The 20,481-nt window shown below is 50.7% G+C and overlaps 2 protein-coding genes across 2 annotated transcripts; both read right to left on the bottom strand.

Annotated features, from left to right (window-relative positions):
• Positions 1–68: 68 nt before the first annotated feature.
• Positions 69–3,630, bottom strand: BJX68DRAFT_127340 (uncharacterized protein). Its single transcript, XM_071036227.1, has 2 exons — positions 2,411–3,630; positions 69–2,350 (listed from the first exon to the last, which is right to left on the bottom strand). Exons 1-2 carry the CDS (start codon positions 3,308–3,310, stop codon positions 413–415), a joined length of 2,838 nt encoding a protein of 945 aa, XP_070897109.1. The 5' UTR covers positions 3,311–3,630; the 3' UTR covers positions 69–412.
• A 9,445-nt stretch (positions 3,631–13,075) lies between these two features.
• BJX68DRAFT_241156 (phospholipid-translocating P-type ATPase domain-containing protein) lies at positions 13,076–18,826 on the bottom strand. The gene is made up of 4 exons (XM_071040797.1): positions 17,883–18,826; positions 14,861–17,806; positions 14,579–14,808; positions 13,076–14,529 (listed from the first exon to the last, which is right to left on the bottom strand). Exons 1-4 carry the CDS (start codon positions 18,330–18,332, stop codon positions 13,608–13,610), a joined length of 4,548 nt encoding a protein of 1,515 aa, XP_070897108.1. The 5' UTR covers positions 18,333–18,826; the 3' UTR covers positions 13,076–13,607.
• Between the last annotated feature and the right edge of the window lie 1,655 nt (positions 18,827–20,481).

Here is a 20,481-nt window from a genome sequence, read left to right as displayed (position 1 = left end):
GCTCTCGCGGATGGACGACAATTTCTGGTTCCTTCACTCTTCTTTACTTTCAGAGAATAAGAGGACAGTTGAGATTGAAAATGAGACTACGGTGAAAACAAAGTCGATGCGCCAGGACGTACGGCGTTTTCGCCGAGTCAAACGATCTATGTACATAGCGAATGGACACTCCGAATTGGATGGGAGCGTCTCCAATCGATTGAGGATAAGAAAACACTATTAAAAGATAGAACCGAGCGAGTGATGACCAAACAGGAAGGAGACTAGATCGTATGGTATGTGTGTGGCAAGGAGATCATAGCCGGGAGCCCAAATGCAACATGCATAATGCAGAACAGAGGAAAAAAGAAGATCTATAGCGAATGTGAAATAATCCCCGAAACTCGCGAGAGAATGTTAGAGCGCGGTATTTTTAGCACATCATGCTGGATTGATCCGAGAGCCAGTCAAGGTCAAAGTCATCCATCATCTCCTCCAGATCCCTGACATCGGCACCGTCCTCGCTTTCATAAATGTCCTTTCTCAATGAATCGGAACTTGTGACCCAGCTTTCTGGACGGTATGAGGCTTTGTCAGTATGTCCACGGCTCTCTTGCCCTGTTGACTGGGCTTCAGAGGTGGAGGTGTTTGTTGTGGTTGAAAAAGACCTGCCTGTGAGTGGAGGTGTGACGTTCGTCGACATTGAGGCTGCTGATGCGCCTAATAAACTAGATAGATCCTGCTTGACCCCCACATCTAGAGCTGCGAGGAGCGCGGCCTGAAGGATCTTGTTCTGCCGCTCGAGGTGCTCGATGCGTCCTTCAAGCGAAGGATTTGGCTTGGGATCTGTGGCGTAGTAGCTGTGGGCCTTATGACTGTGGTGGTTAAGCGGAGCAGGATGGGCGTGATTGGACCTCTCTGAGGCACGGTTTTTATGGCCTTGCGGCGTTGGTGGACTCAAACGCCCCGAATCATGGCGTTTCTTCAACGTTCGTCCCCTTGGTGGAGAAGGCTCGTCAATTAGAATAGGTGCTGGCCTTGGTCGCCGACGCTTAGCAGCCTTTTGTGGTGGTTTCCAGTAAAAGCCTCCTGTTGGGCCTTCATCGTCCGAAGATGGTAGAGGAGTTTCGGCTCGCTCGTCGTAAGTATTCTGTTCCATGGATCGTCTGCCATGCTTCGGTTCAGCGCCTCGTACACTGGTCTTTCGGCTGACACGGCCATTTCGATCCTGGGCAGGGCGCGATAGGTTCTCGAAATTCTCAATTGTGGCGGCCATTGTGCTAGTTGCGGTTATGCCATAGCGACGGCCCTGGAGAGTATGTCGGGGCGGGTCTGATGGGGGAGGAGAATTAGGGGGCGGCGAGGAAGGGCCAGGTGAAATCTTTCTCTGGTATTGTCGATGGGCCCTGAGTGTGGATGTTGCTTCAATTCTATGTGACGACGACACCTGAAGCCCCTGAGCCTCGCTTGGTGGCGACCCGGTCAATTCAGTCTTCCCCGAGCACTTCTTGTAACGACTCGCGGCGAGGTCCCTGAAAATTAATGAACGGACCTTTTCTTCACGACTTCGTCCTGCTTTTCCGAGCGAACTGCGTCGAGGTTGAAGTAGTCTAGCTGCTTCGGCAGCATCCTGTACCGTCGATGGATCCGTATCCTCTGTCATGAATCTTGGAAACGGCGAAGCACGGCCTCTCGACGAAGTTTGGATGTTTCCGAGACTACTTGGCGTAGAGACACTGATGTCCGGAGGTGCCTTGGCTTGCAGTTCAGGCTCCCGCCGTGTCGAGTCCGTCTGATCTGATGAGGGGTCAACTGATGGCCTTTGAGTCTCACGTGCTTGAGTCCGTGAAGATGGTCCAGGAACTGTCGGCAATGGTCTGAAAGGTGCGGGAATGGGAAAGGCATCCATAGCGTCCGGAGGTAACGTTGAATGCCGACGGGAATGTTTCGTTTGTCTGGCCTGGGCCTCTTCGCTGTCAACATTGTTTTCTGGACGCCTCTCTGGATCAACAGAGATACGTGGATTCTCCTCGCGCGGACCTGCAGCATACTCCTCTATCTTGGAGAGACTGCTAGATGAGTTGATCGAATCCCGGTTTCCAGGTTCAATGACAGCAGCTAAGGTGTTGGTCTTCTGAGGTACTGGTGGTTGCGGAAACGACTGGGAAGGCGTCGGAGACCGCCCGGTTGGAACACGCAAAGCCCCTTTGCTCGACATACGCGGAGGCATGGTGTCCGGGAACAATTTTAAAACTGGCGTTGGCGGTGCCGAGGAGCCCTTGGAGCTGGTTGACGAGCTGGTTCGTGGCGGTCGCGAGGGGATGCTCATATCCCCGGATGATCTGAGTTCGGCAAGATGTTGGTTGCCAGACTGTCTGAGATTAGCGACCTTCGCAAGGCGGATGCTATTCATATGGCGCTTCAAGCTCACGTTTTGCTGACCACTCGGTGTCCTTGACTGAGTCCGACCATTGAACTGAGTTCTAGGTAGCTCATGGCTGCCGTTGGGGCTGACATCCTCCGAGCTCCGTGCAGTAGCGGTACTGGAATTCGACGTATGAGGCGCATCAGAACGTAGATTGAGGTCAAGAAGAGGCGTGGCACCGTCCGTAGGCTTAGAAAGCTGTTCCGTCAGAGGCTGATAGGGAGGAGGGTTGGCGTCGTCGAACTCGGAAGAGAAATTCACAGCTGCCTCAACAAACGAAGCAAGGTCATGAAGATCGAGCGATGACAACTGACTGCTACTCCCTTTGGAACCTGGTTCATCCCTGCTCTCCAGTGGGTTGTTCAACCATGGCCGGCCCATAGTTTCGACGTCTCGCTTTGAGTTCGACCTGAAGCTGAGGTCAGAGACGGACTTGGAGTTCGAAGTTATCGAGGGAGCATTCTTGTTCGGTTCGGGCTTCTGTTCAGGTTTCCGGTATCGAGACCTGGGAAAGGCACCTTCCTGCTGAAGTGCCGCCCACTGGCGAGCAGCATCGTCCGATTTGGCTTTCGAATCAGTTACCTTCTTGTTAGTGCGAAGGGCCAACTTAAGGCGTCTCTGTCCGGCTTTGATCATATCTCGAGCTCCCGTTGTCTGTGGATTTCCTTGCGAGGATGCGTGAGTCTGAAGATATCGAAAGATGTCGTTGACATTCTCGTTGCTTGGCCGCGCATGGGACTTATTTGTGGCCTGCACCTCGTCTGCCATTGACAGATATTGTTGATACTTTGGCGCCAAGGCAGACATGGTGTATGTCCGTTTGGAAGATTGTGAACTGGGCCGGTACGTAGGGATAGTGGGCGCCTCCGCAACGAGGGTGTGGTCGAGCTCGCTGTACTCCTGCATAAGGATTTGCACCTAGGGCCCGAGCCACTGGTAAAATACAGCAGCGTTTGCGATGTCTGGAGGACGAAAGGAGCTCAGCATTCACTGCTATCCGTGGGGGCTAGCGTTTGCTCGAATCGAGAATTCAGAAACAATCGCATGCAAGTGCTTCCCGTGAATCTTGGAAAAGGAAGGGTCGTTCGCAAAAGTTGATCAGGTCATGAAGTCATGTAAACGGCTAAAACAGCTGAAGAGAGTATCGAACATGAAAAAAAGGCGAGGCCAAGTTGCTAATTGCGTATTGAGGACGTCGGTATCTACAAACAGCTAGCAAAGGGTATATGGTTCCGAACTTTGAGAACCGATAGTCCATCCAAGAGGAAAAGAAAGGAAACGCTCGGAGAGAAAATCGAGGTTCGTTCGGGCTTAAGAAGGACAGCCTGAAAATCGCGAGCTGTCAAAGTCTTTTTTCTTCGGAAATATCTTTCGTCAAATTGATGCATGCATGCAGCATCAAATGGGGCCCACGACTCGTTCTCGATAATTGGAAGATAGAGTTGGACCTAAACAGAGCTATTCCTCCGTCGGAGCAGTTCAAGCCACCCAAGTCAAGAAAAAAGTGCAGTTAACCAAAGAATGCATTGGTATGCACGGCCAGTGGGTCAATCAAACTATTGAAAGGGAAGTTAGTCTCGTAGCTTGCATGGTGCAAAAAGAAAAAAAAAAGGACTGAAGGTCTCAGACGTTGGAGGCGACTCCGATCACTCCTGTCTCGGGTGAGCGGTCGCCAGGATTTTGGCGTCGCAAATACCCCGGAGGGATTTGATAGAGGCCTTGGGCCTTTTGGATGCTCGAATCGTATTGCTTTGCTTGTATAGGCCGAATAGGATCGTAGAAAGATTGCCGATTCTAAGATGCAAACATCAGTCATCCTGCTTAATTCATCATTCACTCTGTCCCGAGTCAGCATGATCCATATCGGAAAGAAGCTTCATCACCTCAGATTGTTGCCAGTGTCCTGGCACGCCCCGTTCTTCGGCCGACGCAAGATTCAAAGAAAGAGCTGGAACCGCCCGATGCACCAGGAGCCCTATTGGACGCGACTTCTCCATCAAATGCTGAACCCACAGGTCTGGATCAGCATCGGTGTAACTCTTATCTCGAGCTCGCCCAGCGCAATTTCTTAAAGACATAGGCGTTCCTGGGACCTGGCTGATTTGAGGCAAGGGATGTCAGGCACGAGGACCGATATTGTCTCGATCCGCGACCAGGTGACGACGAAACCCGATGGATTCTCAATGGCTCACCCCCTCTCTAGCGTTCGCGGTACACAGTAGCCTCATTCTGGCAACTCGAGGCTGAAAGAAAGGATCTCCCCAAAGCGAAAATAACGGCGCGAGCAGACGAGGGATCATCAGTGGATCAGGTCAAAGAGGGAGGACAACAGTAGTACATGAGGAGGAGGGACAAAAGCTGAGATTGCTGGGCATTATTGAGAAAGCTGAATGGCTGAGAGTCGAGACCAGACCGGCCTGCCAGAGGGGAAAATGGGCAAACATCCACGCTGACGCCAATGGGATAGTTGCAGATCAGGCGGGAAAGCTCATCAATGTGACAGATGCACAGTCAGGAGAGCAAACCCGGCGGGGTGGATCCCAGGATCATGGATACACTGGCGGAGTGGAGCGATGAGGAGGTGGAGGAGGGTCGGGGGAGAAAGAGAAAAAGAAAAAGAGATGCGGCTTTTGACAGGTCACAAAGCCACCAAAGTCACATCATCCACTCCAACTCAACCGTCAACAGGCTCAATGATCAGACTGACTCGATGTCATCTTCAATAAGCTCAAAAAGGAGAAACAATAATAGAAGAAGACCACTAGAACAATATGGAATGGCGATTGCTGCAACAGTCGCCCACGCTATCGGTTCTAATAGAGCTGCGTCCAAGCACAAGAATACCCGGTGCCCTGATAAGCACAAACAGAACCAGTGGGACGAGCTGCTGGAGTGCTGTACAGTGCTGCTGGTTTCCTCACGCTGTCCAAACTGCACAGAGTACTGTGATACATATGCTCTGGTTGCCTGAAGGATGACGATGCCAACCCACTTAGTTCAGTGCCCTGCAATGAAGAGGAAACAGCATGTCCAAAATTGAGACCAAACTGCGCCGTCAATAATTGAGGATAGCGCTGCTCGAAAATAGAGCCAGCAGAACAAGCCTCCTCCTAGCAGCAGATCACTACTGGCTGATGAAAATGCAGACATCGCTGATGTCAATAATTGTCACCAACATCATCATGCAGCCATAATTCTTGTCTTCTCGTGTTCCCCCAGTCATGGTGCTGATTGCATTTTTCATCGATTCGCTGTGGGCTCGTCGCAGCTGAGGCTGCTGTCATCAGTCTCCGTCTCTGGGGACTCTTGAGTCTTCGAAGGATTTATCCCATGCCCAAGCTGCGTCGGAGTTATACCAATTACGTGTTGTATCTACGCGGTGGGAACTTGGTTTTGGTTTTCAAAGCAGCGGGTATATGCACATGAAGATCGCCTCCCCTTTCTACCTCCATAACCATGTCTAGAAAGTGAATCCCTAACGCCAGGTATGTATGCTTCGTGTATAGATGATCGAATAAAGTACGTTATGGTCTATCGGCGCTTTGGACGAATGAAGGGATCGGCGTCTTTCTTTTTCCGTATCGGCGGCGGCGGCCGGGGGCCATTGCCTGGTCGGTTCGGTGGGCGATGAGGCTATGAGAAGCAGGTCGGTGAGTAGGCTTCCCGTGATACAGCATACTTGAAATAACTGTGATTGTTGGACTTACATTCGCTGGACCTGAGCTTCCCTGCGGCCCGCCCATGGTTTTATTATTGCTGTTTATCGGAGCGTACGCTGGCCCATCGCGCGAGGGTTTCACCAGGTTCTATGACAGTAGGCGTTAGTTGACCTGCATGCGGACTGCATATATAGACACAGAACATATTGACTAACCTCGGAGCTTGCCGGCGGGACATTGGCATCAATCTTACGCCGTTGATTCTTCGGCCCGGTTGGTGCATTTTTTGGGGCCGGTGGCATGTTCTGATCGTAAGTGCGCGGTCTTGAAGCCTTGGAGCCATCGGACGCAGGAGAGTCGGTGCGCTTGCGCTTGCCAGGACCGTCATGCTTTTCACCCTTGGGTGTATCCGTGCTGACTTGGATAACCGGCACTTTTGGATCGTGACCACCTAGCTGCCTTTGCCGCTGCTTTTCTGCTCGCTCCTTCATGTTTCGGGAGTGCATGAGTTCCTGGCGCGCAATTTGTTTCTTTTCCTGCTTTGACAAGACCGTTGTAGACTGGCAACTGTTCGCAGCGTGCCCAGTTTGTCCACACTCCGTGCAGCGTTCTGCATTGCAGTTGAACTTTGTATGCCCTGCGTCCCCACACCTAAAACAAGTGCCTCGCGCCATCTCTTTCGACTCCTCGTTATCACAATTGTGCGTCATATGGGCGAAGCTTCCGCAGATCCCGCAATTGCGCCTGTCATCCAAGCCATTGGGTCCACCTGACGGGCCACTGGGTAGGGTTTGTTGTCCAAGCTGTGCCTCATTTCCAGACGCACTTGCTGGAAGAGAAGATTCAGACAGCAGGGTAGCAGTAGATGCCGAGGACGGTCGAGGAACAGATGTGGCTGACGCGGATGCAGATCTTGATGGCATCGGGGGCTCCGGCGCGTCAGCATCTGCCATCTCCACATTCTTATAACCAGTGAATTGAGGCTTTCGAAGGATTTTGAGAATTTCACCATCAGTATACACGTTTCTCCGGCGAGCATCCTTTATTAGACCATTCCAGAATTCTCCCTGGACTAGAGATTGTGAATTACCGAGAACCCATAGCGAGGATTTGGCACGGGTCAGACCAACGTTCATACGCCGGATATCTGACAAGAAACCTATGCCTCTGTTGGATGCTCTGACGCAAGAGAAGATGATAACTTCGCTTTCTCTACCCTGGAAAGCGTCCGTAGTGTTAAAGTCGATCATGTTGAAAATGGCGTTTCCATATTTGCTAGCAAATCGACTCTTCAATTCTCGCAGCTGACCCTTGTACGGCGTAATGATACCAATCTTGCGGCTGAAGTCGTATTCCCGGAAATCCGTGAGGAGGCGCTCGTAGAGCTGCATCGCAACTTCCAGTTCCGCTATGTTTACCAAGGAATGGCGGGCGGAGCTTTGGCTCATACCTTGAACATCGAAGAACCGATATGGGCTGAGGAGTTCGCTGTTGTGCCAAGGGCGAGTACGGAGCTTAACCATGTCAGGACCATCCTGTAGTCTGCCATCATAGAACGCTGTTCGAGGGAACATGCTGATTTCCGGGTGCATACGATACTGGATATCAAGCAGATGGACGTCTCTTGGGTGGTTTGCTTGCATCCGGACGAACAGACTCTGCTCGTATTGATACTTGGAGGCGACTTTCGAGAGGACAGTAGGAGGCAACTGCTTGGGATCCCCAACGAGGATACACTTGGAGCATCCATATTTGAGAGGAATCAGGGCGCTCAACTCGATTGACTGAGCTGCCTCGTCAATGACAACGGTCTCGAACTCGATGCTGAGGTTCTGGAACATCTCGTGTCCACTGCCACTAAGGGTAGCGCAGATAACATGAGCTCCGTTGATAATCTCCTGTTGAATGCGTCGTCGATTCAAGTCCGCATCACGAGCAGCGGAGTGATTTTTGTCTCTTGCGTTGTCAATCTGCTGACTCAATTGCGTCTTCGTCTTTTTAAGTAGATCAAACTCTCGCTCAAGCTCTTGCGGCACTGGGAGCCCTTGTGCCCTGCATTGATCCATTTTGGATCGGGTCTCCTTGAACGCAGTATCGGCCGCCTTGTGTTCCATGTAGATCTTCTGTAAATCTACTTCGCCCTCCTTGCGTGAAGATCCGCTTAGTCTAGCATTCACAAGCTCATCCAAAGTCACATCCAGGACATTCGTGTTGATGGCATCAGATCTTCCCAAGCGAATGACTGATAATTTCTCGTTGCGGCCGTGTATCGTCCTCACGCCCTCCTTGAATCGCATAACCAATTCATCGACAGCAGCGTTACTTGGCGCACATACAAGAAGCTTTTTTGAAGTCGTAGCCCTTGCTGGTGGCCGCCCTCCTGCGGTTGGGCGTGTGATCGAGACTCCTTGGTCTGCGCCAAGGGAGTTGGTCAGGAGCGCACCCACAAGTGCAACGATTGTTTTCGTCTTTCCAGATCCAGGAGGACCCTGGATTAGGGTGAAAGCATCGTTGTCCATGGCAGACTTGATGGCCTTTGCTTGGGCGGGATTCACATTGTAATTATCCGCGATAGGCTTGAGGCTGGCGTCTGAGTAATTGAGGATTGGGGATGGTTTGGCTTTGATGATTTCTTCGCAGAGATCATAGTACTGAAGAGCCATGAGAGCACCGAATTCACGCTCTAAAGGAGTTAAAGATGTGATCTTTGCTCCCCAGATGGTTGTACCAGGAGAGAGCGAATTGATGAAGGCACTGCCAGGGTTTACCCTGTATGATATCTCGACGTTGCCCTTCTTCCTGTTGATGCTAGCAACTCGGGCGAGGCAGTGAGGTGCCGACGAATTTGCGGCAGGGGAATTTGCCTTCGAAAGTAGCACTATGTCTGCCTCGCCGATACCTAGGTCTTTGACTTCAGAACCTGGTAACACAGTGCTCACTTCGATGAACGAATCCACAGACAGACGCGTTGCGACTTTGATCTCAAAGGTTCTGAACGAGCCTTCTTCTTTCGCAGACTGGAAGCCCTGCCAGGCCTCAAGAATAAGGAGAGGCTCGAATGTCCTCTGGTACTCGATAGGATCCCTAAAGGCGTTGGAGACCAGGCTATAATCAGTACGGCCTGAGTTGGGAGGCAGGTCACCACCTGCAAAGAAATCCCAAGCAAGAATAGTCCGATGTAATGTTGATAGATCCGGAGCTAACCTGGCCCGCATATCTTTCGCGGACCGCACCTGCTTGATCTTCTTGACAGGGCCCTGGATCTTTAGGGACTTCTTCTTGCTGTCCTCATAAGCCTTCACGGCGTCTGGTTTTGAAGTTCCTCGAGAGCCAAAAAGCTCCCTGTCAAGCTCGTCTTCACTTTCGGATTCTGACTCGGAACCAGATGAGACCATCATGCTATCAGCGGGGGAGTGATCTTTGCCCTTTACCCCAAGTCCAAGGATCGCTGAACCTTGCTGTGCAGTTTGCTCGGCAACGCCGAGGGCTGGAGCGCCCCTTTTCAAGCGCGCCAGCTCAGCCAGATCACGCTTCTTTTTGGCCTCCTTCTCCCTTTCACGTCTTTCTCGGAAGGACTGGACAGAGAAATTTGGTTTCAATGGTGCTGTTGTTGGCTTGGGAATTGAAGGAAGCGCCTTGGACACAGGCCTGTCTGCCCGTTTCTTTGCATCGATTGCCGCGATTCTCTCCTTGTTCAACTCAACAGACCGCGAAAGTTGTAACAAGACATCATCCGCAACGTCGCTTTCCTCAAACTCGTCTGTAGCCCTTGAAGGGCTGGGCGAAACCGAGGACTCGACTGGTTTAGTAAACGCGGTAATTGTGCTCTGCTTCTTGAGACTGGCGGTGGACGCAGTTACAACTGGTTTCTTATAATAAGCCTCTAATGCTCTCACAAGTTCAGCTTTTTCCCGCGGAGTAAGGATTGTCTTGATGGTGGACTTTACAGCCACACCCTCAATCGTGCTTAGAGCGTCGTCTTTCACAGTTGTGACGCTGAGTTCGCCTAGACGCCGAAGAATTCTGGAAACAAGTCCAACCAGTGTTGTTGCTAGATATTCGTCCTTGAGCCTTAACCACTTGACCATCCCGCTCATCGTTGATGTTGGGGATTTGATGAAGTTTTCACGAGAAGCAGCTTCTTGTGTGGGATCTGCATCAACAACGGCACTTAGGAAGACTCCATACTGACTGAACAGGAGGTCGGCGAATTGGATACTGTCACGGCAAAACTCCAACATTACTGATTTATCATTTCCTCGTTGATGCCAGGATTCAGTTTGGTCAAATATTGTTGTCAAGGCTTGCCAGAGAAATTCCCAGAGTCTTTGGAGGGAGAGGGCCTCCTTCCGATCAGCGAGTTTGCGAGTCCTTAGCATCCCGGTCTGGCTATCACAGAGGATATCAACAATGTCCGTTCCAGTGTGAATCATCCTTGGTGCTGAAGCAAAGGTCTTCATGTTTGAAATTCGTCGGAATGACCAGCTAAGCCCATACATCGTTGTAGTAAAGAACGATTGAAGCAGGTGAGAAATTGCATCTCTCCGCGCAGACTGGCCGCTGACATTCTTTATAAGATCCACAGCAGCCTGGTAGGTATTATGATCGGCCGCGAAAAGAGCAGATATTAGGGCGCTACCAGTATCCTGACTCTTAAAAAGGTCATCAAGGTGTTCCGGTTTGAAATCTGCAAGTCTTTCGATAATTTGGCAGGAAATGTGAGTGAGGTGACCATAGATAGTGTTGAAATGTGTTTTTTCTGGGCTTGCTCCACCTCTTGTAGGAAACTTCTCTAAACCAACTAGGGGTAAAATACCAAGCAAAGCTGATTTCGAGAGACCCAAGTTGTCTTCATGGAGATGTAAGATAACCGCATCCCATATGGCAGAGGAGTAAGTGCTCACACCATGTTGAAGGGAGTTATGCTTTAGGATAACCTCGTAATCACTTTTCAATGACTGGCATTCGAGAGCTAATGTGTTCCGAATAACGTCCATGCAGAGAGACTTGATATCGTGTTGCCGGCCTTCTTCCACGGCGAACTGTGGAGGGTTGAGAAGTGTTCTAATATACTTTGTTAGAACACCAAGAGTTTCTGATAAAACAACACGGCCAACCGAGCCTCGTGATGATTCATGGTCCGTGAAACTGCGAAGTGTCTGGAGTAAGCTAACCAAGCCAACATGAAAGCAGTGAAATCTTGCCAAGTTTGGAAAGCGGGCATCCTGTAGTCTGTCAATAAGTTGATATACAAGAGACCTGCAGGCGGTGGGCTGATGGGCTCCTTTCAAGGATAACATAAATGGGCCAACCCAGGATAGCATGTCCTTCATTGCAGACTTTTCATAAGGCTCGCCCTCGGTGGCCTGCATTAGGAATGCATCAAGCTGGGGATTATAGAAGACAAGCTCAACAATGGCCTGGGGCGATATTGTTTGCATCGCATCCCAGAAATCACCTGGAGCCTTCTCGAGAAAGATTTGGATAGTATTCAACGTGAAACGTAAGCCTGGTGACTGTATTGCGAGATGCTCAACAGAGAGACGACAAGGGTCTATCTCTAGGGCCCTTAGGTTGTGCGTCACTTGCTCCTTATCTAATCGCTTGACAACGAGCTGCATGCCGCGCCAAAGTCGTTGGATTATAGCAAGCTGCGTTGGTTGCTGTGATGCTGTCCGTAAGGCATCAAGCAGCCCCTCTTTGATTGCCCAGTCAAATTCCGCTGTGGTTGGGGGCCGTTGGTATCGCATCCAAGAATGAATAGCCCAGAAACTGCGATTCTGGTTGGAATCAAAAAGGAAGCGGATAACAGCAGGGATGTAATCGGAGACCTTCAGAGTGCGCTTTGTCTGGATTAGCCTGAAAGGCTCGTCAAAATGCTCCGTCAGCAAGCTATCACTTCGCAGCATAGCTTCACAGCTCAGCGTCTCAAAGATTGATAGCAGCGAGGCTCTGTCCAGCACGTGTAATCCAATCTGCTCCGGGGGCACTTCTTTTAATTTCACTGTGGCCGTCGCGAGATTCCTTGTTATTCGTTTGATGTCCCACTCGTCCAGCATTCGCGAGAACTTCTCAATGTCCTCATCGTCATAGTTTTCCTTGAGGTGTTCGACAAGCCATATCTTCCCCATGTAATAATGCTTGATGCAAAGGTCACATTTCTCCAGCGTATCATCGATTTTCCGCCAGATCCATTTTTGAATATCCTCGACTTCTTCCTCGCTGTACGCTAGGATGCGCATGCAAGAGAGAAACTTTTCTCTGCGGGTCTTCGCCTCCGCTACCAGGCCTGTAACACTTTTGCCTGAGTCGTTCGGCTCACTTTCGTCTTCATACCTTCCGTAATCGTCGTCATGTTGCCGCGGGCAGAGGATATGGACTTCGGTTGGGACGGCCTGAAGTTCCCTGTAAGAAGAACAGTGATTAGTGCTCAATATGGGGTAATGAGACGGTCAACGGGGGGTATGGGAAAAAGAGGCGCTTCTTACGCGACAATGTTCATAAATTCCATGGTTATCTAGTAATAACCCTGGGTTCCACAGGCGAGAGAAGGTCACACCACATTCCTCCGGCGGCAAGACGAGGTACGAAGGTGCGCCCAGGAGGTTGAAGTGAAGAGCTTGAGAAGCCGTTGAAGCTGAAAGAAAGACTTAGTTGACCATAGCGGTAACTCGGAAGTGTTGCGATAGGCGCTGAGCCAACTAGAAGCCGCCAGCGCGTAGAGAGTTGTGGTTATTGTAAAGAAGCGGCTGGCAAAGTAGGCTGACTAGTCAATCGTCAAGGAGCCTGAAGCGGTCTACCTCCAGAAGTGTGACGAGAGGTGATCGAGAGTTGAGGTGTGGCTGAATAAAGAAATAATCTGATGATTGACCTGTCTACTGGGCTTGGATATTTGGATGAAGGCGGTGAGGCGCGCTACGCAGCTACTTTACGCGCAGGTACGCGCCTGGGCCTCACACCCGTGGGTGGTTTGCCTTCAGAAGAGCCTACGCAACTACTTGAGTCACAATGATCCTTTCAAGGCTCGTATTATTGTCCACAATCGAACAGACTCTGTAGGTATTCAGAGCACATAAACCCCAATTACGCCTCTCTTGTCCAAACATGAAAAACGTCGACGTAACAAGGCTCGCCCTCATTCAAAAACTATGTATAGGAAATTATGAAAGTGCGGTAGCGTAGAAGCTCAAGGCGAAGATGCACTCGCAAATGCTTTTGTACAGGGAAGGAAAGAGTTAAGTCAAGCTGTAACCCACAATCAAAAGAAAGCGGGGACGAAAGAAGAAGAGGAAACTGTGGTGTCGGAAGAATAGGTATAAGGAAATGTAAAGTTGCACCCAGCCGCCCATATGTGTATACCGAACGCCTTCTATCGGGGAATCGACAACGGCGCGAAAAGAAAACCAGAATCAAAAGGGTAGAATCAGAACTCACGATTACTCGTCAAACAAATATAGGAAACAGATCAGAATGGATGCTTTGGGAAGAAACCGACAAGGAGCCGTCGAACACATGATGTTAGTATATGAACAGTCAAGATTGGTTTAGGAGCGATATGACGGAGGGTCGTGCAAGCTGCTTAGCGGACTATGCGGACTTTGCGGTCGTTGAGCACCGGTAGTGAGTGACGACTCCACGCGCGTTAGATTGTTCGCTGAGGGGAATCCTTCTGCTGCGTCGAAGCTTTGCCGGGCCCTGTCATAGCTGCCTCGGGCTCTATCAAAAGAATGTCGCGTTCGTTCGGCTGAGGATCGCACGTAGTCGACCGCCTGGGGGTGGGGATATTGGGTTGTGTCGAGACTAGATGCATAGGTGGTTCCATTACTACCATTCTGGCCGCGTTGATTATGCGTGCGAACCGTCGGGGCAACGGATTCCGCATAAATCTGCTGATCATCTGAGAACGGATTTTGTTTCGTACCAGCATTAATTGGCTTTCCCAAGTCTGAGGAAGCCGCGGAGTCGGTTGCAGAACCACCTGCCTTCGGTACGAATGTTTCGCGTTCGTCCAAGTATTTGAATTTGCCTTGGGTGACTTGCTCGCGGATAATGTCGACGTCGAGAGGGAAAAACACCTTTTGGATAGATTTGACGGTGAACCGAGGGAGGAGACACATCATGACCGTCACAAGAAGAACCACCCAGAAAGATAGGGCTCCATACGTCTGAGCAGCAGATTTGTAGAACTGTGCTGACGTAATGACAGAGGAATAAACTCCGGTCCAGAAGAAAATAAGCAAAGAGCTGATCACATTGATCAATACCGTCAACCAATCCCACCTATAGGTATTCATAATGATGTAGGTATTGCTGGCAATCACAGCGCAGGTCGCAACAAGGATACCCATGCGGTTTCGATCGCTAATGTCTTTTCCGCTGGCATGTACGAAATTGGCTGGCTCATACAGAAGGTATGGCATATAGAAACACATGACGGACTGGTAAAAGCCGTCGAGCATATACAACCTGCCACCAATTAGTGAAACGATAGGAGAAAAGCAAAGTGGCCGCATACCAAAACTTTGTCTGAGACCATTCAAGCCGTTCGATGCCTCTTTTGTACAACTGTGGAACGGCCAGCGACACTTTGTCATCGACATCTTGGTCAAAGATACCCATTAAAATGACAGGTAACGAAGTGAACGCGACGTTCACCAAGACAATGTACGTATAGTCGAACAGATAAGAGCCGTCAAAGTCGTTGTAGATCGAGTACCAGAAGAGTGCGAAAGTCCAAACCAAGTTCTTTTCAGAGTGTCAGCCTGGCAATCAGAAGTACTAAGAGCAGTTTACTTACCTTGTAGAAGAAGTTTGCAGTCGTTTCACCGAGGCGTCTATACGAGTACCGGCCATGAACAAGCACAAGGCGCTGCAAGAACCGAAACTGTCCAATAGCATAATCTGCCGACATGGCGGCTTGTCTACCTTCCTCTCCGATGATTCCAACGCCAACATCGGCCGCTTGGATCATAGCAACATCATTTGCACCATCACCAATAGAAAGCGCCATGATATTGAGACCCTCCTTCACAAGTCGCACCACGGCCGCCTTCTGAGCCGGGCTGACTCGGCAGCAGAGGACGGATTTGCATTGCTTGCAAAGAAGTAAGAACCTCTGCTTCATTTCATCAGTGAGCATTATTTTCAGTGTGTCACCATCAATCACAACAGCATGAGTCGCGGCAGGAGGTGAGTGGTCCTTTCGGGCAGCGATAAGCTCTTCGTCAGAGCCAGTGAGTCCAAATGTCTGTAGGTGCTTGTCCAATTCCTGGGACGCTCTCTGTGGCTGATCTTCAGGTATATTGAAGACAATCAGTTCCATTTCATTAGTGAGAAGGTTACATGAGAAGCCAATGTTAATGGCCGTCTCAACCTTGTCACCAGTGAGGACCCACAGCTTGATACCTGCCTCAGCCAACAGAGAGATGGTATCTGGCACGCCATCTTGCAATTTGTCCTCAATGGCAGTGCCGCCGATGAGCATAAGTTCTTGCTCAATCGAGCTAGCGACGTTTTCGAGTTTCTCTTCGCGATCCGTGATTGCCGCTGCTGCAATGTCGTGCTCCTTGCTCCAAGTTCGATACTCATCCTCGGAGAGCTTTCGGTCCGCGACACATAGGGTTCGTAAACCTTCACGGGCGAACATCTCCAGGTGCTGTGCTGTTTCTCTCCGAAGCTCCTGTTGCTTTCCTGGGGCTAGACGTGAATAGATAATACTGTCCGCGCCCTTGCAGAACAGTCTGATGCTACCATCAGGCATACGCACAATAGCACTCATCCGTTTTCTGGTGGAATTGAACTCGAGTGTGTTCAGAACGGTATAGGTACGCTCCTCGCCCATGACATTCAAAATGAGGTCGTCATTGGATCTTCCAAGGAGGGTGAATCCACAATCGCGAGCTGTACCAACCAAGGCCGCCTCGTCCGGTGACTGTGCTCTGAACTCAATTTGCGGAGGATCACCAGGTGTGTGCTCAGTGATGACCGAGTGGCACAGGGCAAGAGCAAGCATGAAATGTTCGGTGGCCTGTTTTTGGGCTGCGCCAGATTGGCCGTTCATATCTGCGACATAAGTCGGTGAGACGAACGTAAGGTTTTCGTCGCGTAAATACGGATTGTCGTGCTTCGCTCGCAGCATCTGGATCATTCTCGTTTTATCCGCAGCTATCTTTGCCCGAGCTCTTGCGGCTTCGGCGTCAGCATCGCCTCCTTCACGACGAACCATGCCGATTTGGGCTTCCGTGAATGCTTCGCCGTACGAAACACCGTTGACAGTACACTTCTTGAAGTCCATGACATTCTGCGTCAAAGTGCCAGTTTTGTCGGAGAATATGTATTCGATTTGCCCGACGTCGTCAGATATGTTCCAAGTTTTCGGTATACAAGCGATTCCGAGCTTGTCATAATACATGAAAACGTCACTATGGATGAAAATAGCCTGAGCCGTGCGAACAATTTCGAGAGAGATGTAGAGCGAGATTGGCACCAAGTTCTGGAAAAGAATCAAAGCAACCCAGAAGGTGATGATACCAGTAACTGCCGGGCTGCTCCCATAGGCTTCTTCAAAGTACACGAGAGACCCAGTGTTAGAATCCCACGCAACGCCGTTGACAATGGCGGAAACGAGACACATGAAGAACAGGATAATGAAATTGTAGATGACGTTCCAATTGAGATCCTTTGCAAGTTGTGGTCTCTTACTGGGCGTCTCGCCAGAGTTGAGCATGATCTTGGTCTCAACGCCAGTGAACAGGACAACACCAAGAACCCATTCGGTATTGCGAACAGAGCATCCACGCAGAAGCAGATTGTTGATTGTTATTGGTTCCACCATTTCCTTTCGAGGAGCGTCTGGGTAGTCAGGATCGCGCTGGTCCCACCGCAAGGCGCCGTTGTAAGCGTAAAGGTTAGGATGAGGGGCCTCGCTCTCAACAACAAACTCTGCCCGTTCGCAATCGCGAGCATGTCGGACTTGGCGCCCGCAGTTGAGAGCATGTCGGACTTTCAGATTAGTCTCGCCATCGAGACTCTTCGTTTCCACATAGCAGGCACCATCTGGGTCTGATGTTGAAAGCACAACAATATCCGCAGGAATTGGGTCACCGTTGTACAGCCGGACGAAATCACCAACTTGTAAGCTTTTCCAGTAGTCGCGCTTGAAGCGGGCTTTGCCAACTACTTGTTTTGTCTTGTCCACGACGTTGCCGATTTTCCTCGGTTGACCTGCAGCTGATCCCTCAGACGCGGCCATACTATCGCGAGCCGCTTTATCTGGATGCAAAAACTGGTTATGAATTGGTGAAGGAAGTGGCCAATCTGAGCGCGCGTCAGGCACTGGAGAGGGCACAGGAGTCATCTGGATAGCGTCGTCCATCCCACGGTCGCCGTGCTGCGATTCCATAGAGGCTCTTGGTGAGGCAGTTGTCAGGAAAGATGCGCGTCGTTCAACATCAGTCGTCTGGTTCTTCTTGTTCTTCTGAATCATATCCCTGAGCCTCCGGTACGTCCAAATGGTTGCTCGAGTGCAGGCTTTCTTGAAGCGTCGCCATAATGAAACACTATCTTCGGCCGAATTGACATTGGTCCAGTCGACTAAGCGATAGACGGGGGAGTTGTTCAACTCGGTGTCTAGTACCGTCCGACGCCAGTCCTCAACGGCATCTTTCACAGCCGTCACGACAACGATGACAATCAAGGGGACCGCATTCAGAGCGGGATTATCGACACCGAAAATAGAGAAGAACTAGTAATGGAAATCGCATTAGCTTTTGACTTGCCAGAGCTAGAAGATACCGATAGGAGAAAATGTCTGAACTTACACTGAGAATGATGATGAAGAGGAAGTAGATATTCGCAATGTTTTGGAACTGAAACCACAGGTTCTTTGGGACAAAAGTTATAGGCGTGTACTTGGCCGTGCGAACTTTGTTTCGAGGATAATTTGCCATGGGATGGCCATCTTCGTCCCTTTCGGATTCGGGAAGCGGGACATTCACATAGACCTTCCTGTTTCCTGGGTCCTCTGGGAGCGGATCTGGCGGCGCTCCGGTTGTTGAATTTGCCGCAGTAGACCTTCGCTTCTCATCCCTCGCTTCCGCGCGCTTGTGAAATCGATCCATGATGGAAACGCGTTTCCGCATACCCCCGGCGTTCGTGGCTCGTGTGGTCGCCCATCGTTGGCGTTTCGTTGGCATCGTAATGTTGCTATCGACATGGCGAACCCCTGGTGTAGGCTCTGGTCCCTCTGAGTCAAAGTTGACGGAAGCCATCTCGAATCACGGCTTGCCCCTGGAGGGCATGTAACAGGGAAACTATCGTATGAATATGGAGGAGCCTCCGCTCCGACGAGCCGAACCCGGCAGCGCAGGAGGTGTACCCACTTGTAGCGAAATGCAGCGGAATCGCACGGTCGGAAGGGAATGGAGAGTGCGCAGGAGAATATATAATCGTATCGCACTCGATGCAGGAGGTAGACGTTAGAAGGCGAGTGATTTGCACGTCAGGGCGAAGGTCAGTGTATGATGCTAGAACACAGCACGGGAGATGGCGGCTCGAGAAAAAGTGATGAACAAACGAAGGGAATTAAACACCATGAGCCATCAATATGCTAAATGAGAGTTATATAGAAGACAAGGGAATCCTGAGGATCAATCCTCATGCGCTTGGGGGAGCCGGAGGGGAGAGTCGAAAGATTGAGAGAGGGCAAGAACTGTTAAAGGACAGCATTTCTGGAGGGCTCTGGCTGACAATCACTCGAGAGCGCGGGAACAGGGAACGTGTATCATTACTTACCGATGCGGTACGCGGCTGATGCTAACGAATCTTGGCCAGCAACGCCGGACTGACGGTAATCTTACTGCCATCCAGAGCAATGGATGATGGATCTCAGTCATCCCTCAATAATCATCCATCACAAGGGTGCATTTTGAATAGAGGACTCTCTACACGTCACGACTTGAAGGGGTTTCCCGCCCTTGAAGCTGGCTTCTAATTGTCTACAGATCTGAGTCTTTTGCTCAAGCATATCCAACGATGCCTCCAGCACAAATATCAAGTCCCATTCCTAGTCTCGCGCCCAGGCGGTTTGATGGCTGATGCATAGATTGGTATGGCTTCCAGCTCTTCCGGTAATTTATGGTGTATCCAGCTGTACCGGACATACCAGGATCTCCCACGAGGAACCTCCAGCCTCGTTCGAGACTGAGAGCGTCAGCCCGGGAGCTGACGGTCCCCAAGCAAAATTCTTAAGCAAATGTGGCGATGGCGTCGCTTTGCAATGCTGGTTCCAGCATCGCTGGATGTTTGGAACCCAGAATCCGGGACACTTGACGGCGATTGCCAAGGATGTCAGATAGTTAAATCCGAAGACTTTACTCAGCAACGGTGCCGTTCTTGCCCCGAGCCTAGATAACTCGGAACTTCGGCCTCTATCGAAATATGCCGCTCGAACCGGTTGAACCTGGGCGATGAAGGATGGCATAACTACTCAATCGCTATCGGATTCCGGGCCGTCCTGCGTTCCCGGAGTCAGGACTATCCAAGTCTTCTCTGTCCTCACAAAATACCACCTTGCCTAATATCAATATTCGCTTGGAGGCTGGAGCAGTCAGCCTGAAACCGACTAGACCTTGTTTGGGATAGTACTGGGCTATCCTGGCTGGTGACGCGAAACGCTCCACCTATCGCATGGGACAGTTCGACCACACACTGCCCTTGACAGCGTAAACCACTGGACAGACGGCGCGAGAGACATCCCTTTCGGGCGCCTCATCTCAGAGAAGAAGGGTCAAGGCTCGAGAAAAGATCACGAATGTTGCATGAAGGCATGTGAGATCAAGTCCGGAGCAGTTCGATCCCTGCAGCAACTCCGGGGTCCGGGTGCCCCGAGTTCCATCCCCTTTTTACTCCTTTTCGAAGGCTGCTTCTTGAATCTGCACCGACCAACTTTACTCAACACGGAAAGGGTGTCTCCGTTCAACGCGTACACCCAGTCCATCGTGATTTTAACGCAGATCGTTGGCTGTCATCTCGAAATCTCATTGAAACTATCGATTCACTTGGCCCGGCAATCACAAGAAATCTCATAGCGCCGTCAGCGCAACACTGCCTCTCTTTCGCAACCAACAAATCAAAGCTCAATAATTTAGTGTCCAGTTTGTTGAGAGGAACGTTGCCTGCCTATTGTTGTAAGTACTTCACGCCGAATGATTCGGTCAAACACATGAGCGGGACTGCACCAGTGCAGAATTGGCGGAGGGGCGGGTTGGATTTGTTTCCGATCGGTCATGGACTTCTGGTGGAGCATGGCCGTGCGAGCTTAAGGAGGGATCGACGCCAGGGAGGGGCCGCCGAGTTCCCGCAGGGCTGTTCAACCTCTTAAATCAAGGGCTCTTTCTCTCTCTCGTAGGCTCATACTGT

Source organism: Aspergillus pseudodeflectus (assembly GCF_044049435.1).
Source record: "Aspergillus pseudodeflectus strain CBS 756.74 chromosome Unknown BJX68scaffold_33, whole genome shotgun sequence".
NCBI lineage: Eukaryota > Fungi > Ascomycota > Eurotiomycetes > Eurotiales > Aspergillaceae > Aspergillus > Aspergillus pseudodeflectus.
The sequence above is the reverse complement of the archived record's forward strand: the minus strand, read 5'-3'. Positions and strand labels throughout refer to the sequence as shown.